The sequence below is a fragment of the Vombatus ursinus genome, unplaced genomic scaffold (genome assembly GCF_900497805.2).
Source record: "Vombatus ursinus unplaced genomic scaffold, bare-nosed wombat genome assembly UNPS02015411.1, whole genome shotgun sequence".
In the NCBI taxonomy this organism is placed as follows: domain Eukaryota; kingdom Metazoa; phylum Chordata; class Mammalia; order Diprotodontia; family Vombatidae; genus Vombatus; species Vombatus ursinus.
Genome location: NW_020955189.1, coordinates 2073265 through 2085089, shown reverse-complemented (window position 1 = coordinate 2085089; position 11825 = coordinate 2073265). Strand labels below are relative to the sequence as shown.

Here is an 11825-nt window from a genome sequence, read left to right as displayed (position 1 = left end):
GGCTTTTCTAGATTCCCCCAGGGAGCTCACTTTTGTATTGGCATGTTTGGACCACCCAAGTGGTTTTCTCCCCATCTATTATAAGCTCCTCACAGGAAGGGGCTGTTTCCCTCTGGTCTTTGTATCAGTGTATCCTGACAGTTGGGGCAGCTAGCGCCAGGCCTGGAGTCAGAAGAGTCATCTTCATGAGTTCAAATCTGGCCTCAGACAGTGACTAGCTGGGTGACCCTGGGCAAGTCACTTAGCCCTGTTGGCCTCAGTTTCCTCATCTATAAAATGAGCTAGAGAAGGAAACGGCAAGCCACTCTAGTATCTTTGCCCAGAAAACCCCAAATGGGATCACAAAGAGTCGGACATGACAAAAACAAAACAACACCGTGGCACAGTGCCTCATGTCTAGACATTTGTCCAACTAAATTCGTCCCTCAGAAACATAATCGTCCAGTTCAGAGAGAGGAAGGGGAAAAAGCAAAAGGAAGACCCTCTTTGTTAAGAGGTAGTTTGTGTGGTCAGGAAGAGCAAGGTCAAGGTGGAAGAATGCCAAGGAATAGCCTCCAGACACCGCCTCTTGGAAGAAAGGTGCCACCCAAGCCTAGGCTCAGAACCACTGGGGATGGGCAGGAACCCCGGGGCCTGGACTGCCCTCCGTGGGCTCCCCGGGCCTGCTCGTCAGTTGGGCCTGGTAAAACCTCATGACTCTGTAGAGCGGGGTGAGGGGTTTAAGAAGAGGCTTAGGGAGGCTCTCCTGACAGGTTCAGTTGGGTCAGGGTTCCTTAGCGCAGCCAAAAGCTGCTCCCCAAAAATCAGGAGCTGCGGAAGAAGTCTAGCAGACCAGAGCCACTGGCCAGAGTTGCCCCATATTTAAGAATGGCTCTGATGGAGCATCCCCCTGCCCGAGCAGCCATCGCCTCATGCCCTCCTCAGGCTGGAATGACAGGCTGGATCTGTGGCCAAGTTGCACCCCAGACCTGTCGAGCTTGCCTGGACCATGACAGGGGCTTTGAAAAATGTTTTTGATGCCACCCTCTGGTTTTATACCGGCCAAATGAAAGAGTGACCTATGGCCCACCTTCACACTGTCGTATAGACGGGAGCTCTATGGGTGGACTTGGGGGCACAGCTCCTAACAGTCAGCAGGGCCACAAAGCAGACTCGGCAACAGAATGGGAGGGTTACCTGGACCTGGGGATGCCAGAGTCCATGGAGGTAGCAGGGGCACCCCCCAAAACTTAAGACCAATTCATGAAGTGACTTACGAAGGAACACAACACAAGGAATGTAGATAAAGGAGATTTAACTCAACAATCTCTAGCTGGTAGGGAAAAAGTAATTTCCTAATTCATTTTTGTGTTAGCGTGTGTTTTGGGGAGAATGGCAGCGGTCAGACTCATGAGGCCAAGAAGGAAGCATTGACACCATCTCACTGAAGAGAACCTGAAGGTCAGAGGTCAAGGTGAGAAGCGCTGCCCATGTGACCTGGCCTTGGAAGGCATCTGCTCCGGCTGCTGCCCCGACGTGCTCGTGCTCCCACTCCCCGGCCCCCGGCCCCCGTCCACACCAGCCTGGTGCCGGCTACAGGACCATGCGGTGGAGACGGCGGCTCTGGATAGCCTGCATTCTCTTCTGTCTCTCAGCAAAGCTGTTTGTCAAGGTCTGCTTCAGGGCGGGCAAGACTGCTCTCTCTGCCTCAGGTATCGGAGCCAGGATCAAACTGGATGAGGAGGAGAGAACAGAATCGCGTCACCGGGATGGTCGGTCCGTCTGCTTCAGTGAGGCCAGAGCCGGCAGTGGGCACCCCTACCTGACCCGCCCCTGCCTCACTGAGGGGCCGGCGTGAGAGTGAGCTGTCTTGGTGGTGCCACCGGGGAATCGGGCCCATGAATGGACGAGGAGAGATGGGACCAGCTGTGCCTGGCTTTCTCATGGAAGAGGTGGAGGCCTCAGCAAGGCCTGAGCCAGAGTATCTCTGTGCTCCATAAGCCAGTTACTTACCATTTTTTGGCTGCACTCTTATCAGCAACTTTGGGAAACTGCACACCTTCCTGATGCCTGAGTGAAGAAAATGTTTGCCCTAAGAGAGATTTGGGGCAAGCTGGGCATGTGAGCAGTGCTGACCCCAACGGGCCTGGGCAGAGCCCCCAGGCACACCTGCACCTCGTGCCTACATCGCCATAACAGCCCACAAGAGTCAGTGCCTGACTCCCCCCGACGCAGGTGGCCTGGTGCTTGTCTGACAGTAAGCCGGGGAAGAGCTGCGTTCCATCCACAGGGAATATCTTTACCACAAAGGGCTTGGTTTCCCATTCTGTGTGTCCTGTACCCACACATTTGATATGTATGCTTGGGGCTCTTTCTGGGCTTCTATCCTGTGAGGCTCCATCCCCAGGAGAAGGATCCTATCTTTGTGACCTTTGGAGAGGGAAGATTCCCTACCCCACCCCTCCAAAAGTGAGGCAGAAGTGGGGATGCATCCCCTGATGCAGCCCCGCTCCACTCCTGCCGCTTCGAGGGTACATTGAGAACCCATGGGCCAGGTCGTTGCTGGCCTGCCTTTCAACCCCCTGTACCTGGCACAGGGCCCTGCAGAGAACACACACTGATGGGTATTATTTTTTTCTCCCAATGCCCTCCTTTTGAGAAAAGACAAAAAAGAAAGCAGGTTATGTCCAGTTCAGAGCAGGCCCTCGGCCAGCAGGGCCCCGCCCCTCCTCTGCCGGGCCACTTACTTGGAATGGTTGGCTGGAGGGCCTTCGGCTGCCTGTCGGGTGCTGTCTTCCAGGACGGACTTCAGGTGTTGCAGCTGAAGGACATGGACAGAAAGGCCACTGAGGGCATGCTCTGCAAGGTCATGCCCTTGCCGGGTGCCCGGGCATTGCTGTCTCACATGGCCAGCAGGGCGGGGGCTCACCTCTTGTGCCTGCAGGTGGTTGGCATTCCACAGCTGCCGAATGACCAGCTCACACTGCTGAACGGTGGACAGCTTCCGCATGTGTGGGGGTAGCTTCAGCGAGGACGTGATCCCCAGGATGTGTTTGAGCTGGGGCTGGCAGGACATTACGGGGATCAGCATGGAAGGTGACGCTTCCATGTCTTCTGCTCTAAAACACACCAACCAACCAAGGGCATGTTTCCATTTGGTGCAGGCAGCACATCCTCTCAGACAAGCAATTCCCGGGGGCATCGGAGGGTCTCCATGTGCCAGGAAAGCCAAATGCTGAAGGCAGAAACGCAAGCGCCTCCCCTTTGTAGACCTCTCCAGATTCTCCCGTCTAGAGCCTGAGAGTACATCCCCCATTCGACTGGGAGCTCCTTGTGGGCAGGCACTGCCTTTTACCTTTCTCTGTGTCCCCAGTGCTTGGCACAGTGCCTGGCACAAAGGAGGCACTCAGTAAATGCTTATGGACCGAGGAGAAATCTGGGAGAATTTGAGAAAAGGTTAAGGAAAAGACCTCAATCTTATTTTATAAATTATTTGTTCTCTCTCTTTATGGCAAAACTCCTGGAAAAGACCTTCTACACTAGTGGCCTCTTCATGTATCTCCTTTCCTTTAACCCCTTACAGTCTGGCTTCCAAACTCCTCATTTCACTGAAGCTGCTCTCTCCAAAGTGACCCGAGGATCTCTTAGACTTGCCAAATCCAGTGGCCTTTTCTTCATCCTCCTCCTCCTCAGCCTCTCTCCAGCCTTGGACATTGTCCATCACTCTCTCCTCCCTAAGTGTTCTCCTGGTTTTCCTTCCCCCTCTGACCTTGGCTCCTTCTGGGTCTACTTTGCTGGACCCTCCTCCAGATCATGGCCTCTAACCACAGATGTCCCTCAGGACCCTGTCCTTCTTTTCTCCCTCTGTTCTGGTGATCTCCTCAGCACCCTTGGACTTAATTACCATCTCTATGCTGATGACCGTCACAGCTTATCCTGCTCCAATCTCTGCTGACCTTTAATCTTGCTTCTCAGATATCTCAAACAGGATGTCCAGGAGATGTCTTGCAGTCACTCAGCTATGTCGAAAACTGAGCTCACTGTCTTTCCCCCAACCCTCCTTCTTCCTACCTTCCCTATTACTATGGAGAGCATCTCCCAGCCCCTCAGGCTCACAGTCCAGGAGTCATCCCAGACTCTCTCATTCCCCAAACATCCAATATGGTGCCAAGATCTCTCAGTTTCCCCGCTGTGGCATCTCTCCAATACATGCCCCTCTCTCCTCCGACACTGCCCCCACCCTGGTACCCTCATCACCTCACACCTGAACTGTTGCAGTACCTGCTAGGGTGGGGGTGGGGGTCTGCCTGCCTCGTCTCAGCCCTTCCAATCCATCCTCCATTTAGCCACCAAAGTGATTTCCCTAAAGCGTAGGGCTGACCATGTCACCCCGCTCCATAAACTGCTGTGCCTCCCTACTGTCTCTCTTCATAAGCTGCCCCCTTCCACCTCTCCGGTCTTCTTACACCTCATTCCCCAACATGTACTCTTTGATCCAATCCCCCAAGACCCTCCATCTCTTAGGTCCAGGCATTCTCTCTGGCCATCCCCCTAGCCTGGACTGCTCTCCCTCCTCTGCTCCGACCACTGACCCACCTGGCTTCCTCTAAGTCCCAGCTAAAATCCTGCCTTCTACACGAAGCTTTCCCCAACCCCTCATAATTCTAGTGTCTTCCCTCTTAATTCTCTCCTGTCTTGTCTAGAGCTTGTTTCTTCACGTGTCTGTTGTCATCTCTATATCCCCAGCACTTTGCGCAATTCCTGGTCCGTGGTAGGTGTTAAATGTTTATTGATGGATGGATCTTAAGGAGGAAAAGGATTGAGGAGAAAGATCGAAAGAGGAGGTCATTCCCCAGTTGATAAATGGTCAAAGGATATGAACAGGCAGTTCTCAGATGAAGAAATTAAAGCCGTTTATAGTAATAAAATCACTACTGATTAGAGAAATGCAAATCAAAACAACTCTGAGGTATCACACCCATCAGATTGGCCAACATGACAAAACAGGAAAATGATAAATGTTGGAGAAAATGTGGGAAAATTGGAACACTAATGTATTGTTGGTGGAGTTGTGAAATGATCCAACCATTCTGAAGAGCAATTTGGAACTATGCCCAAAGGGCTATAAAAACATGCATACCCTCTGACCCAGCAATAGCACTTCTAGGGCTGAATCCCAGAGAGATCACACAAATGGGGAAAGGATCCACATGTACAAAAATATTTCTAGGGGCAGCTAGGTGGCACAGTGGATAGAGCACCAGCCCTGAAGTCAGGAGGACCTGAATTCAAATTCGGCCTCAGACCAACACTTGACACTAGCTGTGTGACCCTGGGCAAGTCACTTAACCCCCAATTGCCTAAAAACTTAAAAAAAAAATATTTCTAGTAGCTTTCTCCGTGGTGGCAAAGAATAGGAAATTGAGGGGATGCCCATCAGTTGGGGACTGGTTGAACAAATTGTGGTAATATGAATGTAATGGAATACTATTGTACTATAAGAAATGATGAATAGGCTGACTTCAGAAAAACCTGGAAAGACTTGTATGGTCTGATGCAGAGTGAAATGAGCAGAACCAGGAGAACGTTATACACAGTAACAGCCACTTTGCGCATGACTAACTTTGATAGACTTAGCTCTTCTCTGCAATACAAGGATCTAAGACATCTCCAAAGGCCTCGTGACGGAAAATGCCGTTCACATCTGGAGAAAGAACCGTGGAGTCTGAATGCAGATCAAAGCATACTATTTCTTCTTCTATTGTGTTTTGTTTCCTCTTTCTGGTGGTTCCTCCTATTGGTTCTAATTCTTACAACATCACTAATGTGAAAATACGTTTAATGGGAATGTATATGTATATAGCCTATATCAGATGGCGTGCTGTCTTGGGGAGGGAGGTGGGGAGGGAAGGGGAGAAAAATGTAAAACTCAAAAGCTTATGGAAGTGATTGCTGATAATTCAAAATAAATTAATTTAATTAAAAAAAAAAGAAAAGAAAGAGGAGGATTGGAGAAAGTAGTTGGTAAGGCACGGTGGGTAGGAAAAGGTTAAGTAAATTTGTAAAAACAAAGTAAGAGGCTAGTGAAAAGAAACTACGTGTAGTGCAAGTTGATAGGGGTAATAGTATATTGTATAAAGGTATCTAAAAAAGGCACCTGAGCAAGACTTTTGTAAAACCCCCAAGTAGCCTCGAAGCTAAGGACTGAGGCACCCCCGTACGGACAGCTGGGAAGCGCTGAGGCAGCGACCAGCCCCGAGTGTGAGGGGCCTCTGCTCTCCTGACACTGCCAAGACACTGCTCTTTGCTTCTCCCTCATGGGAGGGAGGCTGAAGGAATGAATGCGTCGATCCATCAATTGATCCTAGGGTCTGGAGAGGCAGAAGGGAAGGAGATCCCATGGAGAAGGAAGGGAAGAAATCACTGCATACCTGGAGGTGAGAACCCAGCATCAGGCTTCTCCTCAAGAGGACAGCAAAGGATGCTGAGGCAGAAGGAGCCGTTTGTGGTCCAAGGCCCCCCGGGGTGGGCGGGGGGGGCAGGGAGCACACATGTCTAAAAGGCCTAACGGACTTTTATCAAAACAGAACCACCCGTGGGCACAAATTGTGCTGCCGGGAGATTCCTGGCCAAGACCGCACACAGCCTCGTGGCACTGGGTCTTCCTCCCCGTGGTCCCCCAAAGGCCAGAGAGGCACCAGAGAAGGCTGCGTCCGAGAATGGGATTCAGGTTTTTGGACCATGCTTAAGATACGGGAATGGAGGGAGAGAACGCACCTGATAAAGGGAAGAGGGTCAGAGGGCATGGAGTCTAAAACGCTCGAGTCTGTCCACCGAGGAAGAGACCATAGACAGAAGCTACAGCAGCTGAGAGGCACAGAAGTTCACAGGAGAGGAAACTCAATAAGGAAGCCGGTAGTAAAACCTCATAAAGTTCAGGTGGTAGGCAAGACTAACACAGCTAGCGTCTGTGTAGCACCAGGTGCCAGGCCTTGTGCTAAGCGCTTTACAAATACTGTCTTAATGGATCCTCACAACCACCCTGGGAGGCAGATGCTGTGATATCCCCATTTATCGCTGAGTAAACTTCGGAAAACGGAGGTTAAGTGACCTGCCCAGGGTCACAAAGCTCTTAACTGTCTGCGGCTGGATCTGAACTGAGGTCTTCCTGACTCCAGTCCCCATACTCTGTGTACATAAGGAGGCACCGTTTACTTTCAAGGGTAAACTGAGATACGGTGGCACAGACCCATGGCTAAGATATGGCCCTGGATAGGTAAACTATTCAGAAGAACCAGATGGGTAAAAGTGTGGGAGTAGGGTGGGCTAGCATTGTATATTAGGAAGGTGTAATCACGTAAGGAAATCCTAAAAAACCTCTAGGTGAGCATCAGTGGAAGCAGGAGAGCGTGATCATCGGATCACCAAGAAAACAAAGGAGGTAAAGAACCAGACCCCAGCCTGGGCCCCTGGGCTGACCACCATGGCGACTCGAGCCGTCTCATCCTCTACAAAATGTCTCTCCCTCTACCCAAGGAGAGCAGCTCTTAACTTCCTGACTGGCCTTGATGATAACTTTGTCCTTCAGGAGATGGGAAAACTAAAACAAATTCTATTCTGGATCTGATTCTCGGCAATGAAAAAACCGATAGGTGAGGCGAAAATGATGGGAGCCCGGGGGGGAGAGTACACCTTCCCTCCTCTCGTCTGACATGAGCCCCAGATGTGGGGTTTAGAGGTCAGAGGGAGAGATGCGGGATCTCAGGGACTAAAATCTCAACAGGCGACGTCAGCAGAGGAAGGGTGAGAAACTTAATAAAATTCTGATGACCGAGGGACGATTCCATTGTGGAGGAAAATGGCAATGTCTGAAGAGGCCCTTGTCCGCTAGCTTTGATTTTTGTTTTTCAAAGTACATTGGGAGAGGAGAGATCCAGAAGGCTGGTGCAGTCCTACAAGAAGAGCCCGGAGTGTCAAAGGCCAGAACGAAGGGGGCTAACGCGAGTCTTTGATCGAGGAAGGCTTTGTTTCTTTTTGGCAAAATGTTAGGGAAGAGTAGAAGATGAAGGAAGGGTCACGGTTGGCTTGGCCTGGCTGGACAGAGTGGTGCTGTCAGCAGAGAGAAAGCAGCTGCCACTCCGTCCCAATGCCGCCTCAGTGTCTCTGCTGAGATGCCCAGACGGCCAAGAGCAAGCATGAAAGAGCAGCTCGCCGTCCTGATGAATTCAGTCCCCTGGATCAGGGCTGGAAAAAAACAACCAATGTCACCTTTGAGCCACCGCCAGCATCTGACGCAGGCAAACATCACTCTCGTGACGTCGGAAAGATCATGGAAGACGGGAAGAGATCCTACAGGAGGGATTGGAGAAGAGCAAAGAAAGGAAGAGGACAGTGTGCCAGCTACAAGCTGGCGACCACGACTTTGGCTGATGCCAAAACGATTAAAGGGATGGTCAGTGACCATGGAGAAGAGGGAGCGGCGCTCCCACAGGGCCAGTGGGGCTGCCTTGGAACCAAGGAATTCCAGACCAGCCTCATGTCCTTTCTGAACAGTTGTAACACCGGTAGGTCAGGGCATGTTGTAGAGAGAAGGCTACCTCGTGCTCATCTCATGGAAGAGATGGGACAGATGTGGGCTAAACAGCAGGACGGCTGGACAGACACAACTTAAGAAAGGTTGGGTGCTAGTGGTTCAATGTCGATTGATCTTGAAAAACCCACAGGGGAGGCCCCAGGGAACTGTATGTGGGGCTGGGCTGCTTGGCTTCCCCCTCTGTGACTGGGAATGAAGAAGGCAGAGCCAGTATGTCCTCATCCAGTCCACGAGCAGCGCAAAGCTGGAAAGAACAGCCAACTCATGGATGACCGCCAGGATCCAACGAGATCCATAGGTGAGGACACAGGAAATTTACAGGCGTAAATGCAATGTCTTACAGTTGCGCTCAAAAAAATCAACTTCACCAATAGAAGATGGGGAGAGAAGGGTTAGGCCGCATTTAGGGGAAAAAAAATTTTAGCAAATAGCCAACAGCTAAAGAGACCATGAGCTGCGGTCAAAGAAATGGCCAGCCAGCCCTCTGCTCTGCCCAGAACGCTTGGCTAAGGGAGACACTGTCCCAAGGAGGCCTGAGGACGGCGAAAGATCTGGAATCCACATCAGATAATGATTGATGAAAGCAGCTGGGCTGGGGCAGGGGGCAGCGTGGGAGCTGTCTGCAAGCCCGCTAAAGGACCACAGCCAAGGGGCAATGGAGGCTTCGCGTCAGAGAGCTAGGCCAGAGGGCACTGTGTGGTCAGGATTCTTTTTTTCAGATACGGGTTTTACAGAGGCTGCCAAGGCTCCTTCTGACTCTGAGATTCTGGGATCTCTGTCTTTCCCAAGGACGCTGTTTCAATCTGGGTTTTCTGACTCCAGACCTAAGAGGACTTTCCAACCAATCCCTGAACAGAAGGAGGGGGCTCTACGTTCATGCTAGGGCTGGGCCCGTGGCCAGGAGGGTTGCGGCTCTGTGGGCCTCAACTCTCTGCCATAGGAACACAAGCCTGGGCACTCACCTGGCCAAGTCCCTCATCTGACAGGAAAGCCCTTGAGGCCTAAGGAGGTGAAGGGATCTGCCTGAGGTCACGCAGCGGCTGACGACGGGGTGGGACCAGACCCTTCCTCCGGCTCTGCCCAACCCCAGGGCTGGCAGGATGCCGCGTGCCTTCGCTCTCTCTCACGGCTCCTGGTGCGCGAGGCCATCCAGGTAACTATCGTGGCCCAGGGTGCCTCTGGCTGGACCTTACAGCTAGAAGCCAAGGGCCACAGCTTTGGGCCAGTCTTCAGGACAAGCTGGCCTCCTCAGCCCCCAGGAGCCCTGAGTGGGCAGAATGTGTCTGTGAACAAAGGTCCCCTCCGTGCCCTGCCTAAGAGATGTTACACCAGCCACAGGCTCCTCTGAATAAGCTTCCCTTTCAATGTGAGAAACACTGGGGAGGGTCGAAGACACCTCAGCTCCTGTTCCTGGGGGGCAGGGGGGTTTAGAAAAAAAACTGAGCTCAGATGAAGTGAGCAAGGTTGTTCTGGTCAGGGTCCAACTCTGTTTCCCACTCCCCTCCAATCGGGCTTAGCCAGAGCCTACCCGGCTGGGCCTTTCTCCATCCTGATGCTGGGGCCCTGCTTCTCTTCTCCAGACTCCCCCACCTCGTGTCTCTTTGGGCAGCAAAATGAGTGTTTGGCTTTGGACGATGAGCAACCTGAAGTCCAAACATGGAGCGAGAGATCAGGTGTTGGGGCATTTGTTTAGAAGCCGTCTGGAGTACCTGACACTGGATCCGGGCGTGTTCTCAGCCCCCCCAGACCAGACCAGGGCTGGAACACTTGTCTGAAAACTTGCTGGTTGTGCACCAAAGACTTCAGAGCGAGAAGGGCCTGGACCTGCCCTTTGAGGTCATCCAGTCCCACCCCTCCTGCTGCTGCCCTAGACGGGGCAAGTGTGGGTATGCCAACTTCCGGGTGACAGCAGATTCAAATGAGGGGAACTGCCCTGGTCTGGCAGCCAGCAGTCAGCCAGGGTTCAAATGTGGCTAACACTTTACTTCACGACCTTAGGCGAGTGCCTCCCCTCTCTGTGACATGAGGAGGCTTGACGAGCCCTGTGTGCGGGGCTGACAGCTGCCTTCTGGCTTTGCTCTGCTGGTGGAGCTGAGCCTCCAAGGGGTGCATCCAGCCCTTCCCTGAGACAGGTTCCCTCTTCTGCCTGCCTGCAGGACTCAGGGGCAAGCACGGTCACAGGTGGGCCAGGGCTGCGCCACTCCCTCCACTCTACAGCCCAGCTAGCAAACCCTCCACTTTTCTTTGGTTCTCACCTGACGGGCACCACACCGGAGCTGGACTTGAGAAAATGGGAGCTGGAAGAGGTCACACCTACAAGAAAACATCCAGGAGTTAATGCCCAGCGTGAAAGAGATGGCCTGGCGGCACCGTGGAGAAAGGATTCGGGCCTAGAGTCGGAGAAACCTGAGTTCAAACATTTAACTGCATGACCTGGGCAAGTCACTCCATGCTTCCCTCTGTTTGCCTCAGTTTCCTCAAATGTAAAATGGGCATGATAATAGCATCTCCTTCACTGGGTTGTTGTGAGGATCACATTTGTAAGCAGCTCAACACAGTGCCTGGCACGCAGTAGGCAGTACATAAATGTTTATTCCCCCCCCCCCCCCCCCCTTCCCCCCTTCCAGAGACACCGACGAGGCCCCAGGACAGAGAATCAAAATGCCTGAGATTGAGTCCCAAACTCTGCCACTGATTTACAGTGAGATCTTGCACAAGTCACTCCACTCTGGGCCTCAGTTTCTTTTCTGTAAAATGAAAGAGGTCAAACTAGAGGGCTGAGCTACTGGATAGTTTCAAGCTCTGACATTCTGTGATTTGCCAAAAAAGCCAGCTCTCAGATGGCTCTAACAGCGGCCTCTCCCAGCTCACTCGTATGACCCTGTAGAATCTTGTTGAGGTCAGGTGGACCTGAGTTCAAATCCAGCCTCAGACATTTGCCAGCTATGTAACTCTGGGTAAGTCACTTGACCTCTGCCTCAGTTTCTTCATCTGTAAAATGAGGCTAGTAATAGCACCTATTTCCCAGGGTTGCTGTGAGGATCAAATGAGATGATACATGGGAAAGCACTTATAAACTTTACAATGCCCTATAAAGGTTATTACTAATGATTATTACTGGTTTCTCTGAGTTGTCCTTTCCCCCATAAAGTCATTCTCAAACTGATTCAAAAATTTCATAATGTGAAGGTTCTTTGGAGAGCCTGTACCTGAGCAGAAGTCCCCACTAGAACTGCAGGGCCTTAGCGGGCAT

The 11825-nt window shown here is 51.9% G+C and overlaps 1 protein-coding gene across 1 annotated transcript in view; it reads right to left on the bottom strand.

Annotated features, from left to right (window-relative positions):
- Positions 1–311: 311 nt before the first annotated feature.
- CCDC74B (coiled-coil domain containing 74B) overlaps positions 312–11825 on the bottom strand; it is a 14909-nt gene continuing 3395 nt past the window's right edge. Inside the window, exons 4-10 of the mRNA XM_027847505.1 lie at positions 10832–10885; positions 10101–10218; positions 6137–6308; positions 2909–3373; positions 2727–2800; positions 1993–2049; positions 312–1711 (exon numbers count right to left, since the gene is read on the bottom strand). Coding sequence (XP_027703306.1) covers positions 1573–1711; positions 1993–2049; positions 2727–2800; positions 2909–3373; positions 6137–6308; positions 10101–10218; positions 10832–10885 — 1079 coding nt within the window. The 3' untranslated portion in view covers positions 312–1572. The remainder of the gene's footprint in view (positions 1712–1992; positions 2050–2726; positions 2801–2908; positions 3374–6136; positions 6309–10100; positions 10219–10831; positions 10886–11825) is intronic.